Source organism: Vombatus ursinus, unplaced genomic scaffold, assembly GCF_900497805.2.
Source record: "Vombatus ursinus unplaced genomic scaffold, bare-nosed wombat genome assembly UNPS02014801.1, whole genome shotgun sequence".
Taxonomy (NCBI): domain Eukaryota; kingdom Metazoa; phylum Chordata; class Mammalia; order Diprotodontia; family Vombatidae; genus Vombatus; species Vombatus ursinus.
The window spans coordinates 15,778,074-15,803,260 of NW_020954579.1; the positions used below are offsets into that span (position 1 = coordinate 15,778,074).

General features: G+C 38.8%; 1 protein-coding gene across 1 annotated transcript; it reads right to left on the bottom strand.

The window, feature by feature from the left end:
* Positions 1 to 8,752: 8,752 nt before the first annotated feature.
* MRPL58 (mitochondrial ribosomal protein L58) lies at positions 8,753 to 19,102 on the bottom strand. Its single transcript, XM_027873130.1, has 6 exons — positions 18,892 to 19,102; positions 16,883 to 16,919; positions 10,504 to 10,563; positions 9,708 to 9,790; positions 9,438 to 9,607; positions 8,753 to 9,157 (listed from the first exon to the last, which is right to left on the bottom strand). The coding sequence occupies exons 1-6, from the start codon at positions 19,081 to 19,083 to the stop codon at positions 9,073 to 9,075; spliced, it is 627 nt and encodes a 208-aa protein (XP_027728931.1). The 5' UTR covers positions 19,084 to 19,102; the 3' UTR covers positions 8,753 to 9,072.
* Positions 19,103 to 25,187: the final 6,085 nt, after the last annotated feature.

Sequence of the window (25,187 nt, forward strand, 5' to 3'; positions counted from 1 at the left end):
TAGGAGCATCCCTTACTAGGAACATTTGCCTGAAGAACATGGTGCTCTCTTCCTCTGGCAAATGATTGTCTAAATATCATACCCCAGTTAATTAACAGTTAGTTTAGGTTTTGGAAATAGCTCCAGGGATCTAATGAAGTCAAAATGGCATCCCCTACTGACTCAGATTGCATATTCTTTAGTTGGAATGTCCACTACACAGCTTATATGGGAGCCAAAAAGTCTTCATGTATTTTAAACTTGAAGAAAAATGATATAAAAAAGATTCCTATGGAAATTCAGTGCCCTCTGAACAGGGTAATTAGAATTTTGCTTTGTTTTAACATTTCAGTTAATTTATGATTAAAAGTCAGCTAGATTTTATATATACACATCTGAATAGGAACTTATTTCAACAATTTCCCTCTATACAGAAAGCCTAAAATATTTGAACTCTGTTCCCTCCCCCTCCAGAGTGGGAGAATGGTCATAATATGCAGTTTATTGAGTTGATTAGATACTAAATCCATTCAGCTTCTCTAACAATCTTTTTTCCTTGTCAGTAATGAGTAGGCAGGGCCTCCTATGAGAAGTCAAAGCCATAGCTTGAATAGAGTGCATTCCATAAGATTTGGGAATTTTTGGAATGTAATCAAAATAGGAAACAGATGAAGTTGCCTGTGTAGTATTCAAACCATGAACTTTATGACACTCTTGATCCACACTGTCATCATTTTTATGTTCATAATTCTTAGTTTTCATTAGGGATGTTTGGTTTGGAAAATAAAATGAAAAGGATATGAGCCTGTCTATATGAAGAAGAGGTGGGACTAGGAGCTTAGAAATATAAGAAAAAGAGCTAGAAACTCTTAGAAAGCCTTTGCATGGGCTTAATCAGTAGCAAAAAATGGCTATTTCAATCATTGTCATATGTATTATACTCTCACTGTAAACCAATCCCAATACCTGCTAGTATTAAGGCTACTTTAAAAAATTAACTGCTTGGATGCTCTCGGAAAATCCTGGGAAGACTTGTATGAACTGATGCAAAGTGAAGTGAGCAGAACCAAAAGAACATCAGTAATGTTGTAATGACAATCAACTGTGAAATATTTTGATACTCTTTTCAAGAAAATGATCAAAGACAATTCTAAAGACCCATGATGAAAAATGCTATCAACCTCCAGAGAGGGAATTGATGAACTCGGTGTAGATTGAAGGATACTTTTTTCACTTTCTTTCTTTTTTTTTTTTTGGAGTTTATTTTTTGGCAGCATGGCTAATACGAAAAGGTGTTTTTGGTGACTTTACATGTATAATTGATATCATATTGCTTGCCTTCTCAATGGGTGGGGGAGAGATGAGAGAGAGGGAGAAAATTTAAAACTCGAAACTTTAAAAAATGAATGTTAAAAAAATGAACTATTGCCCAATATAATTTATTGCCCAATTATATAAATTACAATATAATGTACCGCCCAATATAATTGGGCATTGTAAATCATTATATAAGAAAGAATCTCTTGGGATCATAAAGTTGACTTGTTTATTGCCTAGTAAAAGTATTTATGCTGACAGATTGGCAATATACCATACAAGAAGAAAAAGCCAACAGCTGCTAATGGGGAATATAGGATTGCATATTCAAACTTAGATCAGTTCTAGGGCAATGTAAATTTCTGGGAAGGTTAGGGAGGCAGCCCTGTGAAGACAGTGGTAGGATCCCTTTTCATACCCATCTTTCCTTATTCCACTTCACCCTTTTTGAACTGGATGATTCCCAACATGTTACACCAAAGGTTGACCCCTGAATACTCTATATGTTCCCTTTTCTCCACTCACACAGCCACCCCCATCCCCCACCTGGTTCAGGCCCTCATTAATGGACTATTGAAGTAACAGCCTCCTAACTAGTCTTCATCTATCCTTTACACAGCTGCCAAAGTGATTTTCTTTTGTTGCTATTTTTTTTAAATGTTTTATTGATATATTTTGTTTTTGTGCCATCTTTACTCCTGCATTCCCAGCCATCCCTTGTAACAAAGAAGGGAAGAAAGAGAAAAAAAGCAGTTTGATGTTCAGCAAAACTAACCACACAACTAATCAAGCAAGTCCAATGGGATAATGTAGTGCTCCATACTCACAGTCCTTCACCTCTCCAAAGAAAGAGTGGGTCAGTCTCATCTTCAGGGCCAAGCTTGGTCATTATAATGATGCAGGGCTCTGTTTGGGTATTTTTTATATATTGCTGTATATTTTGCTGTAGTCATGGCATAGATTGTTTTCCCAGTTCTGCTCGCTTCATTGTACATCAGTTCATATAAGTCTTCCCATACTTCTCTGAATCCTTCTTATTTACCATTTCTTACAGGCCAATAATGTCCCGTGGCATTCACATATCAGGCTTGGTTCAGTTCAGCTAATCCTTATTAAAGGCATTAAAACAGAGAGGGAAAAGTGGTAGTATTTCCAACTCACTGAAAAAAATGTACCTGGATGACCACCATTTCTTGGTTTCAGCCAACTATTCTGCCAGGCTGATTTTCTTTTCTTTTTTTAATTAAATTTTTTTTCAATGAACAAAAATCTATTTTTCTCTTTCTACCTCCACCTCCACTGAAAAAAGAAAAACAAGACCCTTGTACCAATTATGCCTAGTTAAGCAAATTCCCACTGGCCATATCATACACACACACACACACAGAGGGAATTATTATATACATATATACATATATACATACACGCCTATCTCTATCTCTATCTCACAATCTGTACTCCATGACCCTTCTGTCAGAAGGTGGGTAGCATGGTTCATCATTAGTCCTCTGGAGTCTTGGTTGGTCATGTGTTGATCATATTTCAAAGTAGTTTGTCTTTATAATTTGGACAGCTAGGGGGTGCCACAGATAGTTAACACATTGGACTTAGAGTTGGGAAGACCTGGGTTTGAATACTTCCTTAGACACTGATTAGCATTGTACCTTGAGCAAGTCATTTAATCTCTCTCAGCCTCAGTTCTCTCACCTGTAAAATGGGGATAACAACAGAATAGCACCTATCTCTCAGGGTTGTTATGAGGAACAAATATGATAACATATGTAAAGAGCTTTGCAAACTCTAAAGCACCATATAAATGCTAGCTATTGTTATTTTGTTGTATAAATTTTTCTCCTGGTTCTGCTCACTTCATGCTGCATCCCAATTCATATAAATCTTACTAAGTTTCTCTGAAACCATCCCCTTCATTCTTTCTTATAGCACAATGGTATTCCATTACATTCATATACCATAATTTGTTCAGCCATTTGTCAATTAATGGGTACCCCCTTAGTTTCCAGTTCTTTGCCAACACAAAAAACCCTGCTATAAAATAATTTTGTATACATAGGTCCTCTTTCTCTTTCATCTCTTTGGGCCATATTTATAGTAGTGATATTGCTGGGCCAGAGGGTATGTACAGTTTAGTAATTTTGGGACCATAGTCCCAAATCACTTTCCAGAATTACTGGACCAATTCACAGCTCTACTAACAGTGCTTGTTTTCCTGCAGCCCCATTTTTGGCAACTTTTGCCAATCTACTGGGTGTGAGATGGAACTTTAGAGTTGTTTTAATTTGCATTTCTTTAATTATTAGTGATTTGGAATATTTTTTCATATAGTTATTAATAGCTTGGATTTCTTCTTCTGAAAATTGCTAGTATTCTTTTTAAATTAAAAAAAAATTTTTCCAATTATATGTACAACCAATTTTTAATGTTAGTTTTTAAAAATTTTGAGTTTCAAATTCTCTCTCTCCCCTCTTTGAAAAGCCAAGCAATTTGATATAGATTATACATGTGCAATTATGTAAAACATATCTCCATATTAGCTATGTTGCCGAAGAAAACACAGACCAAAAAAAAAAACCCCAAAATCCAACACCCCAAGAAAAATAAAGTAAAAAAGTATCCCTCAATCTGCATTCAGACTCCATCAGTTCTTTCTCTGGAGGTGAGTACTATTTTTTATTGTAAAGTCCTTCAGAATTGTCTTGTGTCATTGTGTTGCTGAGAATACGTAAGTCATTAACTGCTGATCATCATATAATATTGTTGTTACTATGTATAATATTCTCCTGGTTCTGTTCACTTCACTTTGCATCAGTTCATATAAGTCTTCCCAGGTTTTTCTGAAATCATCCTGTTTGTCATTTCATATCACACAATAGTAAGGAAATGGATAGTATTATTCTTATAAATTTGAATCAATTCCTTATATATCTTAGAAATGAAACTCTCATCAGATAAACTTTCTGCAAAGATTTTTTCTGTTATGTTTTTCCCCCCAAATTTTAGCTGCATTATTTTGGTTTCTGCAAAAATGTTTTAAATTTTATATAATCAAAATTGTTGATTTTACTCTGTGATCTTTTTTCTCTCGTTTGGTCATGAACTCTTCTCTTATCTATAGATACAAAAAGCTATTTCCTCCTTGCTCTTCTAATTTGTCACTTTTTATGTCTAGGTCACGTATCCATTTGGAGTTCATCTTGGTATATAATGTGAGATGTTCGTCTATACCTAGTTTTTGCCAAGCTGCTTTCCAATTTTTCCAGCACTTTTTCTAAATAGTGAGTTCTTAACCCAGTAACAGGAATTTTTGTGCTTATCAAGCACTTAGACTACTAAGTTCATTAGCTTCTAATTATTTTGAATCTAATTATCAAATTTTGTAATTTGATAATTACAAATCTGCTCCATTGATCAACCTCTCTATTTCTTGATCAGTCCTAAATCATTTTGATGATTTGTAGTATAGTTTGGTATCTGGTACTGCTAGGCACTGCTTTGTAGTACAGTTTGGTATCTGGTACTGTGGCACCCTTCCTCCCCACTTGTTTTTTCATTTTTGCTTTGAGATTCTTGACCTTTTGTTTCTCCAGAAGAAATTAAATTTTTTTCTACCTCTATAAAGTAATCCTTTGGTAGTCTGATTGGAATGGCATTGAAAAAATATAACTTAGGTAGCATTATACTTTTTATTATATTGATTTGACCTGCAGATGAACAATTAAATTTTCTCTAGTTATTTGTCTGTCTTTATTTTTACAGTCTTATAGTTGTGTTTGTGTACTTTCCGTGTGCCTTGGCAGATTGCTAAGTCTACATTTTATTTATTCTGTAGTTGTTTTATATGAAATATCTCTATCTCTTCCTGCTGAGTTTTGCTGATAATATTCAAATGTGCATGTGATTTTGTGGATTTATGTTAAGTTCTGGAACTTCGCTGAAATTGTTTCATTTAACATTTAGTTGACACTAGGGATTTGTAACCAAAACACCGTATCATCTCCCAAAAGCAATAATTTTATTTCCTCTTTGATTATACTTATTTGCTCAATTTATTTTTCCAGTACTATATCAAATACTAGTGGTGATAATGGGCAGCCTTGCTTTACTCTTTTTTTTTTTTTTCCTTTGGCTAGGCAATGGGGTTAAGTGACTTGCCCAGGGTCACATAGCTAGTAAATGTTATGTGTCTGAGGCCGGATTTGAACTCAGGTCCTCCTGAATCCAGGGCAGGTGCTCTATCCACTGAGCCACCTAGCTGCCCCCATGCTTTACTCTTTTTAAAAAATAAGTTTTAACTGATATTTTCTATTTCTCACATCATCATAGTATCCTCTGTATTCCTTCATCTCCCTCTGCCAGAGAATTATCTCATATGACAAAAGGTAATTTTTACATAAGGGAAAAAAAGAATCAGCACAACTGATCAATACATTGAAAAAGTCCAAAAACTTTCAATGTGTAATATGTGGACCTCCCACCTTCACAAAGGGGTAGGTTGAGGGTATCTTTGCATGTCTCTTTATTCAAGCCTCTGGAGGGTCATTCACTAGTTTAAAGCTACTTTTCTAGTGTATTCCAAGACCTCTGGAAACTGAGGCCTTGTCCTTGTTTCCATTCCCATTTCCTTGTGCCATCCTTTATGGGATGAAGTTGCTCAGTGTTTTGTTTTGTTTGGTTCTGTTGCTTCATGTTTTAGCTGCAGCCTTTCACATTCCCATCTTAATTGGAACTTCCCTTATTTTTGTTCCTTCTTATAAGAGCTTCTGATTGATAGATAGTTTAAAATATTTATAAAGTGTTTGCAATGTGTCAAGCACCAAGCTAGATTTGCATACTAAATGATGAAGTGGCAAATATAAGCAAACAAGGCAATCCCTGCTCTTAAGGAACTTATAGTCTAATAGAAGAAGATAATATACAAAGGGGAGCTAGAGGAGGGACAGGTATGTGCATGGCAACATGGTGTAGAGATGACTGGGAAGTGTCATGGATGTCAGGATCAGGAAGAGATAAGGCCAAAGCTGGCCCATTAAATCCAGCCCAAGGTGGTTCAAGGGATGGAATCTAATTTTCCAGGGGAGAAGCAGTGAAGATAATGGAGCAGGTGGAGACAGCATTCTTCATGCTGCTCCTTAAGTAAACTTTCTAATACACCACTTTTCTAGTTTAAAAATCTTCACAATGACTTAGCAATTCTTAGCAACACAATGATCTAAAACAATCTCAAAGGACTCATGATGAAAAATGCTATCTATCTCCACAGAAAGAACCGATGATGTCTGAATACATACTGAAACATACTGTTTTTTACTTCTTTCTTTTTTTGAGTTTACTTCCACAAAATGACTAACATGGAAATGTTTTACATGATTGCATTCATATAACCTATATCAAATTGCTCAGGTAGCAGGGAGAGGCAGGCAGGAGGGAGGGATAGGATTTGGAATTCAAAACTTTAAAAATAAAATGAATGTTAAAAAGTGCTTTTCCATGAAATTGGAGGAAAAATAAAATATTAAAAAAAAAACCTTCACATACATACATGTAACTCTGAAATCTGGCATTCAATGCTCCTTATCCAAATTACTTTTCAGTCATCTCATGCAACTTCCCTCCATATACCCGAATTTCCAATCCAACTGGACTACCCTTCCTTCTCCATGTCTTTGCTCTTGAACCTGAAGACTCATGCTAAAAGATATCAACATACCTGTCCCCTCAAATACCCCAACTTCTCAATTCCTTTACTCAACACCAATGACTTCCGTCTATCTCATCTACACAAAGGGATGGTCACAACAGCACTCACAAGTGTTCCACTTCAGTGATCAAGAACTCTGGAAAATCTCTATCAGATCATAATCTCCTATCATTGTATCTCTCACTATGCCTTATCCGTTCTAAAGCTATTCTTCATCCTCACTTGGACATCCAATCCTCAGTACTCTCATTCTCCAAGGCCTTTGCCCCTGCCCTAACCTCACATTCCTCCCTTCCTACTTCAACACCATAGTTAACAATTTCAACTTTACACTGTCTTCTAGCCTCAAAGCCCTTGCTTCCTTGTCCTAACAATGCTTGCATCTTGACAATATGCAGCCCTGGACTACTCCTATCATCTACTTTTTTGTTCCTACTCAGTTGCTGCTGAAAGGAAACATCCTGAACCTATGGGATCCACTACAAATGTTATCCCCATAGGAATGCCTTTTACTTCTCCATTTCATTCTCCCCAGGAACAGAAGTTGTTCCAGAACTTTCATTTCTAACACTATCTCTTCCCTCCTCCTCAGCTGAGGACCCTCACCTCATACTTTTCCAAGAAAATAGACTGTATTGATTAAAGAAATGCACATTAAAATAACTTTGAGGTATCATCTTATACCTATCAGATAGGCTGAAATGATAGATACTCTTCAATTAGGGAAAGGCTAAACAAGCTGTGGTATATGATTGTGATGGAATACTAGTGTGCTGTTAGAAATTATGAGATGGGGCAATTAGGTGGCACAGTGGATAGAGCACTGGCCCTGAAGTCAGGAAGACCTGGGTTTGAATCCAGCCTCAGACCAAACACTTGACACTTACTGGCTGTGTGACCCTGGGCAAGTCACTTAACCTCAATTGCCTAAAAATAAATAAATAAATAAATAAAAATGCTGAGATGGTTGATTTTAGAAAAGCAAAACTAGACCATTCACCATCAGCTCTGTCTTGTCCTCTCTCTAAATCTCAAAACCCCTTCTCATTATCCCATATTTGCTCCTCCTTTACTTTAGTTTCTCTCTCTACATACATATTTGATCTCATTCCCACCTGTGGTTTCTAGCAGATTGTGGTCACTATTATCCTCTCTCCCCTTCTAATTTATCCCTGTTAATTCCTTCTCTGCCGCCTACAAATATACCCAAGCCCCCCCCACCCTGAGAAAAAAAGCCTCACCAGATACAAGCATTTCTGCCAGCTATTCTGGATTTTTCCTCCCCTTCTTAGCTAAACTCCTTTAAAAAGCAGTCCACACTTGGTGTGGTCTACTTCCTCCTAACGCCACTAAATCTTTTACAACTTGTTTGCCAACTATACCATTCAACTGGAAGTGCTTTCTCCAATGTTGACAATAACCTCTTGCCATTGATATCATGCCCTTTGTGGAAGCCCCAGGCTTGGCCTTGGGCCCTTTTCTCTCTCAACACTCTACCACTTGATGACCTCACCAACTCCCACGACTATCATGGTCATCTTTGTGGAGACACAAATAAAACTTGGACCTCCAGGCCTGATCTCAAATCTACCATATATTTCCAACTGGATATCCCATAGGCATCTCCAACTCATTTTCTTTCCTCCCAAAACCACCCTTCGTCTGGACTTCCCTATATCTGTCAAGGGTACCACCATTCTCCCAGTTGCTCAGGCTCACAATCTCAGCATTATCCATGAATGACCAAATCAATGAGAATACTTTATTGTTAAGTACAAAGAGGTATACTTTCTTCCTTTATTTATTACCCTAGGAACTCTTTGTGTCTCCAAATGACTGCCAATTGCAGTTGCTAGACTCAAAGTTCTCAAAGGATGTGACATGAGTTTCTCATTGGTATGCTGTGAACTGCATGAAACTTATTCTGGTGATCTGTAGTCTTTCTAACTTAAAAGTTCAGTGTGCCATGATTCCTCATGTCAAAGAATGATATTATGTCATAAGCAAAACCAATTTGAGAACCACTGAAGAGGTCTGCTTCAGGCAGATGGAAGCTGAGTTCAGTCCATATCTACTTTCCTGCTTGTCTTTATGGTGGAATGGATTCTCTTCTGTTTTAGCCTTTCACGATTCATGTTTTCTACCCTGAAAACAAAAAGCGAGAAAGTATGCCCAGATGCCTAATCAACAGCCTTCAAAGTGATGGGTGGAGTGACTACAGAGCAGAAGGAAAAGCAGTGAGGTATACAGGCAAGCTCCTCCCTTCCCACTCAGAATCTTTTCCATCTTCTTTTTGATATCACTGTCTGCTCATGAGTCCTGATTTCTTACAGTGCCTCCCTCAAAACCCTTGTATATTTGAACCCTGTTGGAAAGAAGGTCCTTAAGAAACCTGATTACAGGAATTCAGGGGACTTTCTGTTACCTGATCCTTCGAAGCACAGCGTCCTCTTTGGATGGCTCCTTGGGAATCTGGCTGGCCTGGGCAATCATGTCTCTAATTTTCTGGAGGCAATTCGCCAAATTTCTAAACTGATAGCGGCTGGAATCAGAGGTAATAATCAACTCTCCTGATTTGCTGATCTTATTTTTAAACTGGAGTAAGAAAAAGAGAAAGTTCAGAATTTCACAGTGGAAAATACAAAGGCTTAAACAGAATTAAAGGTTAAAAGGGTATGTAAAGGCAGTTAGTTACCAAGACAGCAATCTTTTGCTGGACAGGCTCTGAAAGCCAGTCTGCTGTTGCTAAATGGAACCGGACTTCAGCCTTGGTATTTACTGTGAATGAGAGGGAGAGTATAATGTAAGTTTACTGAGAATCCTTGATGGGAAGCACACAAAAACATTTTAGACTTGCAGCCCTGAGAAGTTAAATTGTAATCCTTCCTTGGTGAGTCTCCAAGGGAAAAGATATCTAAATCTTTATGTTTCAAATTCTGGAATGTGAAGTTCAGAGGATTTGGAGCTGGAAGAAGTCCAACCCTTTCATCTATAGGTGGAAAAACAGAGGTCAAAAGGGATAAAATGGCTTTGACAAGGCAACAACTAATTAGCAGCATAGCTAAGATTCCAGTACACAAAACTGTCTCCTTCAAGTTAGTTCAAGTCATAAGGCGGCAGAGAGGGTTAACCCCTTAAGGATGGAGAAGCACTTTTGGGAGAAAAATCATGCTCTTATATGTATCAATGCAATGTTCATTTTCCACATCTGAAAAGAGCAGGAAGGAATAGTGCCCTATGTGAACGATGCTATAAGCATGGACAAGCAGTAGGTTTACACTGTTTCTCTCTTGATCTATACAGGTACTTGAAGTTTAGTTGTAGCAACCCACAGCCAAGAGCTCCAGGATCAGGCCAGAGTGAAGAACAGGATTACTATAAGCTGGCCGCAGTTAAAGCCCTACTGAAAAACCCTTTATTCTACTTGAATGTTACAGCATAGTTACCCATTCTAGCATTTAGTTTTAATAGAAAAGAAAGCACTGAGGTACCTTTATTAACATTCTGCCCTCCAGGACCACTACTCTTGGAATAAGATATCTTCAGGCGATCTGCAAGACAGAAGGAAAAAAGATATTTTACTCTGTGCCAAGATGAGTCATTTACTAATTTACTTTTTATTTTAAATTTTGGTTATCTTTTTAAAAATATCACCTTCATTTCTGATTATATTCTTCCCCCTGTTCCTACCCAGCAAGCTTCTATTTATAACAAACAATAAAGACAATTTATCAACAAGCATTTATCAATTGCAATTACATGCAAAGCACTTTGTTAAGAACTGGGCATATAAAGAAAAAGCAAAAACAATGCCTGTCCTCAAGGAGCTTACATTCTAATGTACATGAATAGATACATATAAAGAAACATTAGGAGTTGCCCCAAAGAGATAGGAATGGGCAGCTGGAGTGACCTGTAAAGGGCTCCTGTAGAAGGTGGGATTTGAACTGAATCTTGAAGGAAGCTAAGGATTCCACTGGTTGGAAGTACATTCCAGGCATGGGAGGACAGTCAATGTAAAAATACAGAGAAGGAAGATGGAGTATCAAGTGTAACAGTAGATAGGTCATATGGCTAGATCATAAAGTATGAGGAGGGAAGTAATATATAAGAAGACTGGAATGGAAAGACCTAGGCTGTGAAGAACTTTAAAAAACAAATAGGAGTTTACATTTGATCCTAAAGGGTAATAAAGAGTCATTCGAATTTATTGAGTTGGGGGATGATATGGTCAGACTTGTACTTAAGAAAAATCATTTTGGCAGCTGGTGGAAGATGGAATGGGGTGGAAAGATACCTGCAGTCAGGGACTCCAATTAGATGGCAACTATAATACTTCAGGTAAGAGGTGATGAGGGCCTTAACTAGGGTGGTGGCTCTGTGAGCAGAGAGGAGTATTCGAGCAATGCTGTGAAGAAAGAAACTACAAGATTTAGCAACTGACTAGATCAATGAGGTGAGTGAAAATAAAGAGTTGAGGCTGACACAAAGTTTGGGGACTACGGTCAACTGGAAAGATGGTGGTGACTTCAAAAGTTAACAGGAAAGCTTTGAAGAGGAATGGGTTTGGGAGGGAAAGATAATGAGTTCTGTTTTGGACATACCAAGTTCAAAATGTCTATAAGACATCCAGTTTAAAATACAGGCAGTTGGTGGGACTGGAGCTCAAGAAAGAGGATAGAGCTGGGTGGAGAAATCTGGGAATCATTTGCATAAAAATGATAATTGAACTTGGGGAGCTGAACCTGAGTCGTTGGGGTTCACATAGGTACCACAACTAGGTATAACATGGATGAAGATCCAGCAAAGGAGATAGATAAGAGAGAACCAAGAGAAAGTACTACCACCAGAACTAAGAAAGAAAGGGAATAGACTAGATGGTAGTCAATAGTGTCAAATACTTCAGGGGTCAAGAAGAATGAGGATTAAGAAAGTTAAAGCTATACATGAACTCCTTCCAGAGGAACAAATACAGACACCATTTTTAAGAATTAATGCAAACTACAAAATCCACATGAAGAGACAGTTATCTCACTTAAACATCATAAATGATGGAGGACCTCAAAATGGGCTGGTTACAGCAGATGTAGCTTTTTACACTGGAAATCTTCAAGCCTTAAAAGGACTTAAAGATTTGGACCTAAATATGGCTGAGATATGGGAACAGAAGAGATGATAATATACTGGAAAACTCTGTATTTGTCAGACCACAGGATGCTACCTGAGAAGAATTTTGATGCCTGTCTCAAATATTTAAAGCAGAGCCCAAAAGCATGTTTGTGGGGGAAAGGGAAGGGAAAAATATCAATGTTGGGAATGGGATTCAGTGGGACCTACAAGGGATGTCCTTTTTTGTGCATCCTCAGTGAGGGATAACTGATCAGGTGTCTATAACATTTTTCATTCTCTCTGGACACAGACTCAGGTTTCTTTGGACCAAATCCAAAAGAACACATAGCTGTAACACAGCTGTAGTTGACCAGAACACTCTATATACCTTTATGTTAAAAAATGCTTTGCATTTCTTCCAGTGCAATGAAATTCATATGATGTCCTACCTTATTTAAGGATGGTACAATTTAAAATATTAAAATCTTAGTCAACCTCTGTAGAAAATGCTTTCTCTATGAAAGTAACGCTGTTTGAAAAATTATTTTTTAATAGATCTTTGTATAAAAAAATAAACATATTTTGATTGCTTGGAAAAAAAAAGAAAAGGTCATTAGATTTTGCAACTAAGAGATCACTGTTAACTTTATATATATATATATATATATATATATATTTTGTTTTGTTTTTGGTTGGGCAATGGGGGTTAAGTGACTTGCCCAGGGTCACACAGCTAGTAAATGTTATGTGTCTGAGGCCAGATTTGAACTCGGGTCCTCCTGAATCCAGGGCTGGTGCTCTATCCACTGCGCCACCTAGCTGCCCCTCACTGTTAACTTTAGAGGGACCAGTTCCAGTAGAATAAAGAAATTGGCAATCAGATTGCAGAGATTTAGAAAAAAGTGAGAGGAGAGGAAGTGGAGGCATGGAGCGTAGTCAGCTTTATCAAGGAGTTAGTAAAGAAGGAAAAGAAAGATATAGGATGGTAGTTATTGGATATGGTAGTGAAGGTTTTTCATAAAGGAGGAAGACAGGCATGTTTGTAAGTGGCAGAGAAGGAACCAGTAAGTAGATGGAAGGAAGGAGGGAGGAACGGAGGCAGAGAGAGAAGGAGGGAGGGAGGAAGGGAGAGAGAGTGGGGGAGAAAGAGAGAAAGAGAATGATAGTGTAAGCAATCTGCTAAAAAATGGAAGAGGGCAGGATCAACTTTATATGTAAAGTAGTTGGACTTGGCAAGAACAGCCACTTTTTCATTAGAGGATGAAAAAAACAAGAGGAAAAAAAAGAAAGGAATTGAGCAAAATTAATCAATCTATCAACTGAGTCTGATAGTGTATGTAAATATGCCACAACTTATAATTCTTCATATTTCCAACTGAGGAAGGTGTATTTTTTCATCTGTTTTTTAGGGACAAACTTGGTCATTATAATTTCACAGAGTATAGCTTAACTTTTTTTTTGTTCTTTATGTTTATATTATAATACTCATTGTGTATACTCTGGTTCTACTTACTTTCCATGAGTTCATATAAGTCTTCCAATTTTTTTTTTCTGAATTCTTCATAATCATCCCTTCTTACAGTTTAGTAATATTCCATTACACTCATATACCACAAATTTGTTTAGCCATTCTACAACTTATGAGAGTCTACTTTGCTTCCAGATTTTGGCTACCACAAGTGCTCTCATAAATATTTTGATGTAGATAGGATCATTCTTTTTATCTTTGACCTCTCTGGAGTGTGCCTAACAGTGGAACCTCTGGGTCAAAGAATAAGGACATTTCAGTCACCTTCACAGCACAGCTCAAAAGTGCTTTCCATAATGGTTGGCCCAATTCAGAACCTGCCCAACAGTGCATTAGGGTGCCTGTCTTTCCACAACCCCTTTAACATTGCTTGCTCTGGTTTTTTAACATCTTTTCCAATTTGCTGGGGGTGAGGTAAAAACCTCAGGCACTTCTCTTACTATTGTGATCTGAAGCAAACTTTCATGATTGTCAGGACATTACATTCCTCTTTGAAGTTAGTTCATGGTATTCTAGCACACTCTTGGTAGAGCTGTGGAAAGCAAATTGGAATTATGCCCAGAAATGACCAAACTGTGAATATCCTTTGACCCAGCTATACCACGTGCCACTAGGCCTCTACTCCAAAGACATCAAAAAAAGAGGAAAAAGATCTGCATGTACAAAACTATTTAAAGCAGTTATTTTCAAGGTAGCAAAAATGAGAAACTAAGAGAATGTCCTCCTATTGGGGGAATGGTTAAACAAATTGTGGAATATTATTGTTCCATAAGAAATTATGAAATGGATAATGTCAGAGGAAACTGGGAAGATACTTAAGAATAAATTAATGCAGAATTAAGTAGAACTAGGAGAACAATTCATACAACTATAACAAGATTATAGAGAAAAGCAACTTTGAAAGGTTTTAGAACTCTGATCAATACAACAATAAATTACAAGTCAAAGAAAAAGAAGATGAAACATGCCACTTACCTCCTGACAGAGAGGTAATGAACTTAAAATGAAGAGACATGTATTTTCAGCATGATTAACATGGGAAGTTATGTATTGAAGGATTTAAGACATGAAATGAGATGACGTGAGTGCTTTAGAAGCAGTATGCAAATATACGCTATCATTATTAGGGCCCTCTAATTAAAGGAGTTGTAAGAGGGTCGAATTAGTTAAAACAAAATACTTGTTAATTGGGTGAAAAAAAGAAAAGTGTGCTCATATTCTTTTACCACCTATCCAATGGACAATGGCTCTTAGTCTTACATATTTATTTTAGTTCCCTATAGACAACCTTTTTATTATTAATGTCACCTTTTTAAATAAAGCATTTATAGTTTAATGAGCTTCACGGAGATTATCTTTATATTCAGAATTGCAGTATGGAAGGGTGAGACAGATATTTTTATTATGCCCATTTTATAGACAGGAAAACTAACAAAAATAAAGAATAAATGACATCTACAGTCATTGCAGAAACTGAGATTGAAATGCAGATTTCCTACCCAGTAAAAAAAACTACAGGGCACCCAGATCTGTTGGCCTCAATCTTTCTTTTATTTTTAAAATTAGGATTGTTTTAAAAGCTGAAATAAAATGACAAATCACACCAGGATCTTACTCATTTTACTCTGAAGTGTAGGTGAAGTAGAAGGAACAATGGAGCTGTGTTCTCAAGCCCTGGCTCTGCCACCATAAATCACTATGTGGGCTGCGTAAATCAATTAACCTCTTTGAGCCTACATTTCCTCAACTGTAAAAAAGAGAAATCGGGACCAAATCCTCAAAACCAACTGCCACTGGACATATACATCTTGGTAGGTTAAATTCAACATGTCAAAGGCCTCTCTCTCCCTCTAAACATTTTTATTTCTGTTGATGGCACAACTATCTTTCTAGCCACCCAGGCTTGAAACCTGAGTCATCCTTGACTCTTCCCTCTCCTTTACTTTGCATATCCAATCAGTTACTACGTCTTGTTTATTATACTTCCATAACTTCTCTCAAATCCATCCCCTTTTCTTCTCTCACATGGCCACTAGTTCAGACCCTATTTGCCTCTCTACTACTGGTCCATTGGTCTCCCCTTTTCCAGTCTTAGTCTTCTTTATTCCATCCTTCCCACAGCTGGCAAATCAAACATTCCTAAAACAGAGCTCTCATCACGTCACTTGGCAGTTTTGTAATCATCAGTGGCTTTCCATTGCCACTAACATAAAACACAGACTCCACAGTTTGGGAGTCAAAACTCCTAATTTGGCTTTTACCTAGCTTTTCAGACTTAAATAGGCCCCTTCATGTACTCTATAGTCCAGTCAAACTATCCTACTAGTTTTTCCTTGAATTCAGGATATTCAATACTTCACCTCCTCTCTCCAAGCCTTTGTTTCCCATGAATGTAACATACATCTCACCTCTCTGCTTCTCAGAGCAGCAGCTTCCTTCATGGCTTCAAGGTCAAGTGCCACCTCCTAAAGGAAATGGATTCCAATCTCCCCCAGCTGTTAGTGCTCTCTCCTTTGTCAAATTATTTTCTATTTATTTTTATGTGTGCATGTAATCTTGGGAGAATGTAAGATAATTGAGGCCAGTGACTATTTACTTCCCACATTTAGCAAAGTATATTATTGGTGTTCACTTGTTTCACCTGTTTCTGACTCTGTGTGTCCCCATTTGGGGTTTTCTTGGCAAACATACTGGAGTGGTTTGCCATTTCCTTCTCCAGCTCATTTTACAGATGAGGAAATTGAAGCAAAGTGGGCTAAGTGACTTGCCCACAGTCACATGGCTAGTAAGTGTCTGAAGCCACATTTGAATGCAGGAGGATGAGTCTTCTTTACTTTAGGCCTGGCACTCTATCCACTACACAATCTACATTATACATATAGTGATAAATTAATAAATTATTAACAAATAATAATCGTTTGCTTAATATAACTAAATCTCTACATTCCCTTTCAACTCTGTGATACCATAATCTATGAAAAGCAATCTTATTGATCAAACTTAACTCAGAGGTAAAAGGGGAGAAAATGACAGTGAAGATAGTCAATGTTCTGGGGTTTTCTAGCTAGCAGAAAGGCCTTTTGTGGAGCTCTGGAGATATGCTATAAAGAAGCAAGCATAAGGTAGCAGTGGTAACCTATTATAGTTAATACCCAACAAAACTCTCAACTTAAGAGACAATGAGAAGAATAATTTGGTTTTCAAAGACAGTGAAAAGGCAAAAGTTGACTTACCTATAGGAATGTCAATGCTGGCCTGCTTTGCATCATCCTACAACAAATAGGCATATACACTCAATGTTAAGAAACACACAATGGTAGGCAAAATCTTCTGGGGTAGCTGAATCTGTGCCCTGAGTGATTTAAGAAAGGGGGTTGGCAAACTACAGCTTGAGAAAGAAATCTGTTGGGGAGCTATGAACAGTTTTTACATTTTGAAATCCCATAAAACTTTATTTACATTTCATTTACCAATATAAAAACAATTATTAGTTTGGGCTGTAGAAAAAGGTACTCGTTTGCCAACTCCTGAGATGATGTGCGTGCTTTGGAAACATTATGTATATGTAATCTATCTCTATTTGGGATTTCTACTTAAAGTCTCAAATAAGAATGCCCCAAAAAGTCACCAGATTCTTGGTCTCAAGTCAATCTCTTTGTTTGAGATCTTATGAGTGTACTGAATCTACTATTCCTTCTCAGGATGGAGTCCAGCACTCCAATAAGAGCACCAAATAATGGGACAGAAGCAAAGATTCTATAATAATAGAATAGCAAAAATTCCAAACTGAAAAGAAAGCTGTTAGTATCTCCACCATAGCTAGGTTTCTTAGAATCCTTAAACTTGGAATAACAACCAGTAATTCAATGTTGGGTTCTTTGTTGTTGTTTTTTTTTTGTTTGTATGAATTTAAATCTAGGGAAAGCCAAAGCCATATCTCTGCTGCTGTGGCTCCTCTTATTTTAGGTACATCTGCCTTGGGGTTCATGTCACTTTTTTCTGGGAGTTTCCAGTAGTAAGATGCCTAAGAGTTGCTAGAAAGCTCAAGGGCTGTAGGGGACTTTCACTAGCAAACCAAACCGGCATTTGGGAAGTACTGTCCTTTTCTTGTCAGCCTTGTCAGTATTTAAGGACCACTGGCTTCTAAAACATGCTCAGCTACTACTAATTGGGTATGTAACCTCAGGAAAGTCATTTCAATTTTCTGGGCCTCAGCTTCTCCCATGTGCTAAGTGAGGGGGCTGTATTTGATGGTTTAGAGGAGGGGTAGGGAACCTGTGATCTTGAGGCGATTCAGTCAAAGGGCCACACTTGGGGACCTAGAGGGCCACATGCGGCCGCAGGTTCCCCACCCCTGGTTTAGAGGATCCCTTCTAGTCCCGACATTCTACGAGTCTATGAACTTAGCCCAAATGTTCCTCAGGCCTCAGCTCTTCATGCTGGACAGGCTACAGCAGTTAAGGTGAAAAAAACAAGAAACCCTGGGTTTACTAGAACCTCCCTAGCCCTGCAATGATCCAGTTATTTTCCCTCTCACAGCCTCAGTTTCCTCTTCAGTAATCGAGGGGGTTGGGCTGGAGGATCACTCAGGTTCCTTCCACCTCTACTACTCTTCTTCTTTTTGGTGTTCTGGAAGCAACTGAGGTTAAATACCTTGCCTAGGATCACACAGCTGTTAAGTGTCTGCGGCTGAATTTGAACTCAGATCCTCCCGACTCTGCCAGTGTTCTATCCATTGCGCCACTTAGCTGTTCTCTTCCTCCCCTCCCCAACACAAAAAGCCAACAACAATGTTAGCTGCTAAGCTAAGTCACGAAAACTCAGCAAAAGCCCTTATGGTCTAGTCTTGGGGCTGAGCGACCTCAGCCTCCCTTAACTAGAAGCAACAGGCGCCCTGCTCTCCATCTAAGAAGAATCACATGACCCACAAACGCCGCGTTTTCAAATCTAGACCGTGAAGCGACACCAGCGCGTCTCCAGGCCTAGCCAATGAGGCGCCAGCTCTCTGACAGCCCCACAGAGTACCCAAGCCTAGCCAATGAGGAGCCAATCCTTTGACATCCCTACAGCAGCTCCCCACCCAGCCAATGAAGCGACAGGTTTCTGACGCCGTCACTTGGCCGGCTAGCCCTACACCTACCCAATGAAGCGCCGGCTTGCTGATGTCACCCGGCAGAGGAGCGAGGCTGCTCAAGTGGGTTCTCCCTCCCTCATCTCCCTCTTGTTACCCGTCCGCTCTTACCGGGTCTCTCCAGGCAGTCTCCCGGTCCCGGGAATTCGGGTAAAGCTTATCCAGACTGTAGATGCTCTTGAACTCAGAGCTGGCGGCCTTCTCGTGAAAAGCACGGTAGAGGCAGCGGCCGGGCGGCTGTAGCAAAGCCAGCCTGAGGCAAGCCCGGCTTGGTAACCAAAGAAGACGTCGGGCGGCGGCCATGTTGTCTTCTTTTGGCTGCTTCCGGCGGGTGTTCACTCGCTACAAGTCCGGCCGGAAACGCAGCTCAAGGACAGAGTCTCCTGGCTACGTGGTTTCCGCCCATCTTAGACCTAGGGAAGCTGAAAGGCAGGGTCTGCTTATTGATGGGGATTTGTAAGTGGTCCAAGGTGGCAGGTTGGATTTTTTTTTTTAACTACCCACTACTAGACTGTGAACCCCTTGCAAGCAGGGACTAGCTTTTGCCTTTCTTTGTGTCCTCAGAGCTTAGCACAGTGACTGTCACATAGGCACTTAATAAATGCTTATTGACTAATTGATGTTTTCCCCTGTGACCTATGACTTCATATGTGTAAGGATATCATAGGCTTATAAATCTGGAGCTGGAAAAGACCATAGAGATCATTAAATCCAGAGGTTCCCCACCCTTTTTGTGTCATAGACCCCACCATGGGAGTCTGATGAAGCCCCTCTTAGGGTAATGTTTTTAAATGCACAATATAAAATATAGGATTGCAAAGGAAATATTATGTTGGCATGCTTTTATCAATTTTTAAGAAAAAGTTCACAGACCCCCACATGAGAACCACATCCCTTCATTTTATAGATGAAGAAGTAGGCATATAGGGAGTGAATGTCGCAGGCAGGACTTGAACTCAGGTCGTCTAGACTGTAGAGCTAGTAGCCGTAAGCACTGGATTTGGAGCCAGAGATCCTTGACTTGGAATCTTTGACTTAATGATCAAATGATCATAGATGTAGGGCTGAATTGGACCTCAATGGTCATCTAATTCAGCCCTCTCATTGATGAGGAAACAAGGCTAGAGAAGTTAAGGTGTTTGCCCAAGGTCATGAAGTTCAAAGCAGCAACTCCTTGAGGATGAACTTTATACATTATCCTCTGCAATTTGGCTTTCAAACTCATTCTACTAAAATTGCACTCTCCAAAGTTACCAGTGACCTCTTTTTTTAAAAAAATTTTTTTAAATTATTGGCTATTAATAATCATTTCTCACAATATCGAGAGAAATTGTTGATGACGTAATTATAGCTATTAGAGAACTAACAAAGTGAGAAGATAAAAACTGTAAAAACATGATTTAGTTGTGTCACAGTAACATTAATTTCAGGCAATTAGTGAAGGGAATAGTAAATAGTTCTTTTTTTTAAAATTTTTTGTGGTAATTTTTATTTGTTTTTTTTGTTTTCAACATTTACTTCCACAAGATTTTGAGTTCCAAATTTTTACCCCATCTCGCCCCTCCCCCCACCCCAAGATGGCATGCATTCTGAATACCCCTTCCCCTAGTCTACCTTCCCTTCTATCTCTCCCCACGTTCTCTTATCCCCTTCCCCTTCAGTTTTCCTGTAGGGCAGGATGGATTTCTGTACCCCATTTCCTGTACTTCTTATTTCCCAGTTGCATGTGAAAACATTTTTTTTAAACATGTGTTTTTAAAACTTTGGGTTCCAAATTTTCTCCCTTCCTCCCTCCCCACCCACCCTCATTGAAAAGGCAAGCAACTCAATATAGGTTATACATGTGCAGTTATGCAAAACACTTCCATAGTAGACATGCTGTGAAAAACTAACTCTATTTCCCTTAATCCTATCCTGCCCCCCCAATTATTCTATTCTTTCTTTTGACCCTGTCCCTCCTCAGAAGTATTTGCTTCTGATTACCCCCTTTCCCAATCTGCCCTCCTCTCTATCATCCCCACTCTCTTGTCCCCTTCCCCCCCCATTTTCCTGTAGGGTAAGACAGATTTCCATACCCAATCGTGTATGTTATTCCCTTCTTAAGTCAAATCCTATGAGAATAAGATTCACTCATTCCCTCTCACCTTCCCCCGTTTTCCCTCCACTGTAAGAGCCTTTTCTTTTCTGTTTTTCTTATGAGATAATTTACCCTGTTCTACTTTTCCCTTTCTCCTTCTAATATAATTCTCTCTCACCCCTTAATTTTATTCTTCAGATATGACCCCTTCATTTTCAACTCACCCTGTGCCCTCTATATATCTATCTATCTATATCTATATATACGTACATATAAATTTTTTCCCTCTGACTATCTTAATACTGACAAAGGTCTCATGAGTTACAAATATCATCTTTCCATGCAGGAATGTAAACAGTTCGACCATAATAAGTCTTTTATGATTTTCTCTTTCCTGTTTACCTCTTCATGTTCCGCTTGAGTCTTGTATTTGAAAATCAGATTTTCTGTTTGGCTCTGGTCTTTTCGTCAAGAATGTCCTCTATTTCACTGAATGACCATTTTTTCTCCTGAAGGATTATACCCAGTTTTGCTGGGTAGGTGATTCTTGGTTGTAATCCTATCTTCTTTGCCCTCCAGAATATTATATTCCATGCCCTGCGGTCCCTTAATGTAGAAGCAGCTAAGTCTTGTGTTATCCTGATTGTGTTTTTACAATACTTGAATTGTTTCTTTCTGGCTGCTTGTAATATTTTCTCCTTGACCTGGGAATTCTGGAATTTGGCTACAACATTCCTAGGAGTTTTCCTTTGGGGATCTCTTTCAGGAGGTGATTGGTGGATTCTTTCAATTTCTATTTTGCCCTCTGGTTCTAAAACATCAGGGCAGTGTTGCTTGATAATTTCTTGAAAGATGATGTCTAGGCTCTTTTTTTGATCATGGCTTTCAGATAGTCCAATAATTTTTAAATTCTCTCTCCTGGATCTATTTTCCAGGTCAGTTGTTTTTCCAATGAGATATTTCACATTGTTTTCTAATTTTTCATTCTTTTGGATTTGTTTTACAGTGTCTTGATTTCTCATAAAATTACTAGCTTCCAATTGCTCTATTCTAATTTTTAAGGAAGTATTTTCTTCAATAATCTTTTGGATTTCCTTTTCCATTTGGCCAATTTTGCTTTTTAGGGCATTCTTTTCCTCATTCGCTTTTTAGACCTCTTTTGCCATTTGGGGTAGGCTATTTTTCAAGGTGTTATTTTCTTCAGTATTTTTTTGGGGTCTCCTTTAGCAAGCTGTTGACTTGTTTTTCATGATTTTCTTGCATCACTCTCAGTTTTTCTTCTACTTCTCTTAGTTGCTTCTCAAAATCCCTTTAGAGGTCTTCCAAGGCCTGGGACTGATTCATATTTTTCTTGGAGGCTTTGGATGTAGGAGCTTTGGCTTCGTTGTCTTCTTCTGGTTGTATGCTTTGATTTTCTTTGTCACCAAAGTAAGATAATATAGTCTGACTTTTTTTGCGCTGCTTACTCATGATCCCGGCCAATTACTTGAGTTTTAAACTCTTTGTTAAGGTAAAAGTCTGCTTCCAATGTGGAGAATGTACTGTCCCAAGCTTCAGGGGTTTTGTACAGCTGTTTTCAGAGGTACGTCTAGGGACCTGTAAATTTTCAGTTCTTCCAAGGTGCTATGAAAAGGGGCGAGGTGTTTTCTCTCCACCGCCACAACAAGCTCCACCGCACCAGCATTCCTTCTCGTTCCAGGACCACCCCTCTGAACTGTGACCCAGATCCAAGCACCGGTAAAGCAAGAGATTCCTGCCTCAGCACTGGCAAAGAGATTTTTGCAATCTGCCTCTGATCAGCCACTTGATTCCCCCTCAGTCTGTGGGCCGGAAGCTCAGGAAACAGCCCCGGCCCTGGGCCATGCTGGACACTTGTGGCTGAGACCTAGCTCCTCTCTCACTGCAGTCACAGACTTTTCCCACTGACCTAAGTTGTCTTTGGTGTTCATGGGTTGAGAAGTCTGGAAACCACCACAGCTGCCCGCGATTCAGTCCTCAGAGGCCTGCTCCAGGGTTGCTGCAGCCTGTGCACCCACACCGAACTGCGCTCCTCTCCCTGCCCGGTGCAATATACCTTTCTGATCAACCATCCAGGCTGTCTTGGGCTGGAAATTTGTTTCACTCTGTCTTTTTGTGGATTATGCTGCTTTAGAATTTGTTTAGAGCCATTTTTTATAAGTATTTGGAGGGGTTTGGGGGGAGAGCTCAAGCAAGTCACTGCTTTTCCTCCGCCAACTTGGCTCTGTCCCCCAGTGATCTCTTAATTGTCAAATCTAATGGCCTTTTCTCAATCTTCATCCTTCTTGACTCCTCTGCAACCTCTGCTCCTCTTAATCACCCTTTTCTCCTTGATATTCTCCTCTCTAGGCTTTTGCTGTCTTGCTGTCTCCTAGTTCTCCTCCTAACTGTATGATAGCTCTTTCTCGATCTTCTTTGCTGAATTTTCAAGTCATACTAACTGGGTTTCCTTGTGACCCAGACCTGGGCCCTCTTTTCTGAGTGTGCATTAAAACCTCAGTTGCATTGATAACTAGTGATTTGGAACAGTGAATCTTATTCACATTCATAATATTGTTAGTAGATTGCAATTCTATATTCCCTTGCAATTGTATATACTCTTGTATATGGTGATTTCATCAGTTCCCATGGGTGCATTTACCTATGCAGATGATTTCCATACATACACACATATACATATGTATATTCTTGCACATATATGTGTATATACATGCATGCATACGTACATGTGTGTTTGTATCTCCCTAGTCATTCTCCTGAGCTCCAGTCCCGCATCACCAGCTGACTTTTGGACCTCTCAAATTGGATGTCCCATAGGCATTTCAAACTCAACATGTCCAAAACAGAACTCATTATTTCTCCTTAAATCCTTCCCTCTTCTTGATGTTTTCTATTATAGTCAAAGGTACCACCATCTTCCTGTTCACTTAAGTGTCATCTTCAGCTCTTCACTCTCATCCCACATATCCCATCTTTTGGCATAGACCCACATCACCTTGTTCCTAGACTACTGCAATATCGTTTCGGTTAATCTTCCTGTTTCAAATCTCTCCCTACTCCAATCTACTGTCCGTTCTCCTACCATAGTGATTTTCCTAAAGCCCAGGTCTGACCACGTCAACCCCCTGCTCGATGAACTCTACTGGTTTCCTATTACCTTGCAAATTAAATATAAAATCCTTTGACATTTAAAGCCCTTCACAGCCCCTTCCTAACTTCCTAGTCTTTTTACATTTCACTTCTGTCCACAAGCTCTTTGATGAAGCTACACTTATCTTCTTGCTCTTACATGATATTCTGTCTCCCCATTAGTGTCTATTCAGTGGCTGTCCTCCATGCCTGGAATCCTCTCCCTCCTTACATCCACCTGCTGTCTTCCCTGGCTTCCTTGAAGATTCAGCTCAAATACCACATTTTACAGGTGGAACTTTTGGTCCCCATAGGTAGTGCTTTCCCTTTGAGATTATCTTCTGTTGGAAGAGATTATCTTTACTCTTGTATATAAATAGTTATTTGCATGTTGTCTCTCCCATTAGAATATGGTATTCTTTGAAGGCAGAGGTAGTGCTTTTGCTCTTTCTTCAGTTTTCTTGCTGAATTCCTAGTGTTTAGCACAGTGCCTAGCAGATAGTAAGTGCTTAAAAAATGTACTCAGTCCTTAAGAAGGGGATTCCCCTAATAGATAAGTGGTTATATTACTTAAGCAAACTTTTTGAAAGAAGAATTGCAATCTACTAACGATCTTATGAATGTGAATAAGAGTCACTGTTCCAAATCACTAGTTATCAATGCAACTGAGGTTTTAATTCACACCCAGAAAATTGTCAAAGATGACAAAAGATGGGAAAAATCAATGTGGGAAGGGTTTTGGAAAGAAGGTATACTAATATTGGTCCAACCATTGTAGAATGCAATTTTGGAGCTGTGCTAAAAAAGTAACTAAAATATCCACAGCCTTTTACTTACAGATTCCACTGTTAGGTCCACTATGGTGTTAATGGAAATAACATCAACAAAACAATGGAAACTGAATGCTTTGAAATTATTTTGACCAAGTCTGACCCCAAAGAAAAGTTATGAAGAGACACTACCCTCCGTGTTTTGTTTTTTTTTTTGAAAATGAGGGTGGTCGTGGGAGTGGAACACTGCATATAAAGATGGACTTGGTTGGTTTTTGCTGGACTGTCCTTTTTTTCTTTTTAAACATTGTTATAAGGGATGTCTTTCTGGAAGATGGAGTTAGAAGGGATGTATTGGGAAATGAGGATACTGTAAAAACAAAAAAGCATCCATAAAATTTTAAATAAAAAAA

What these genes read in the sequence shown, in the direction of transcription:
- MRPL58 (XM_027873130.1), bottom strand. Translation starts at nt 19,083, where the DNA reads ATGGCCGCCGCCCGACGTCTTCTTTGGTTACCAAGCCGGGCTTGCCTC. An exon ending in AGACTGCCTGGAGAGACCCG is followed by an intron (nt 16,920 to 18,891) that starts GTAAGAGCGGAC and finishes TATTTGTTGTAG; the next exon opens with GATGATGCAAAGCAGGCCAG. An exon ending in CAGCATTGACATTCCTATAG is followed by an intron (nt 10,564 to 16,882) that starts GTAAGTCAACTT and finishes TCTGTCTTGCAG; the next exon opens with ATCGCCTGAAGATATCTTAT.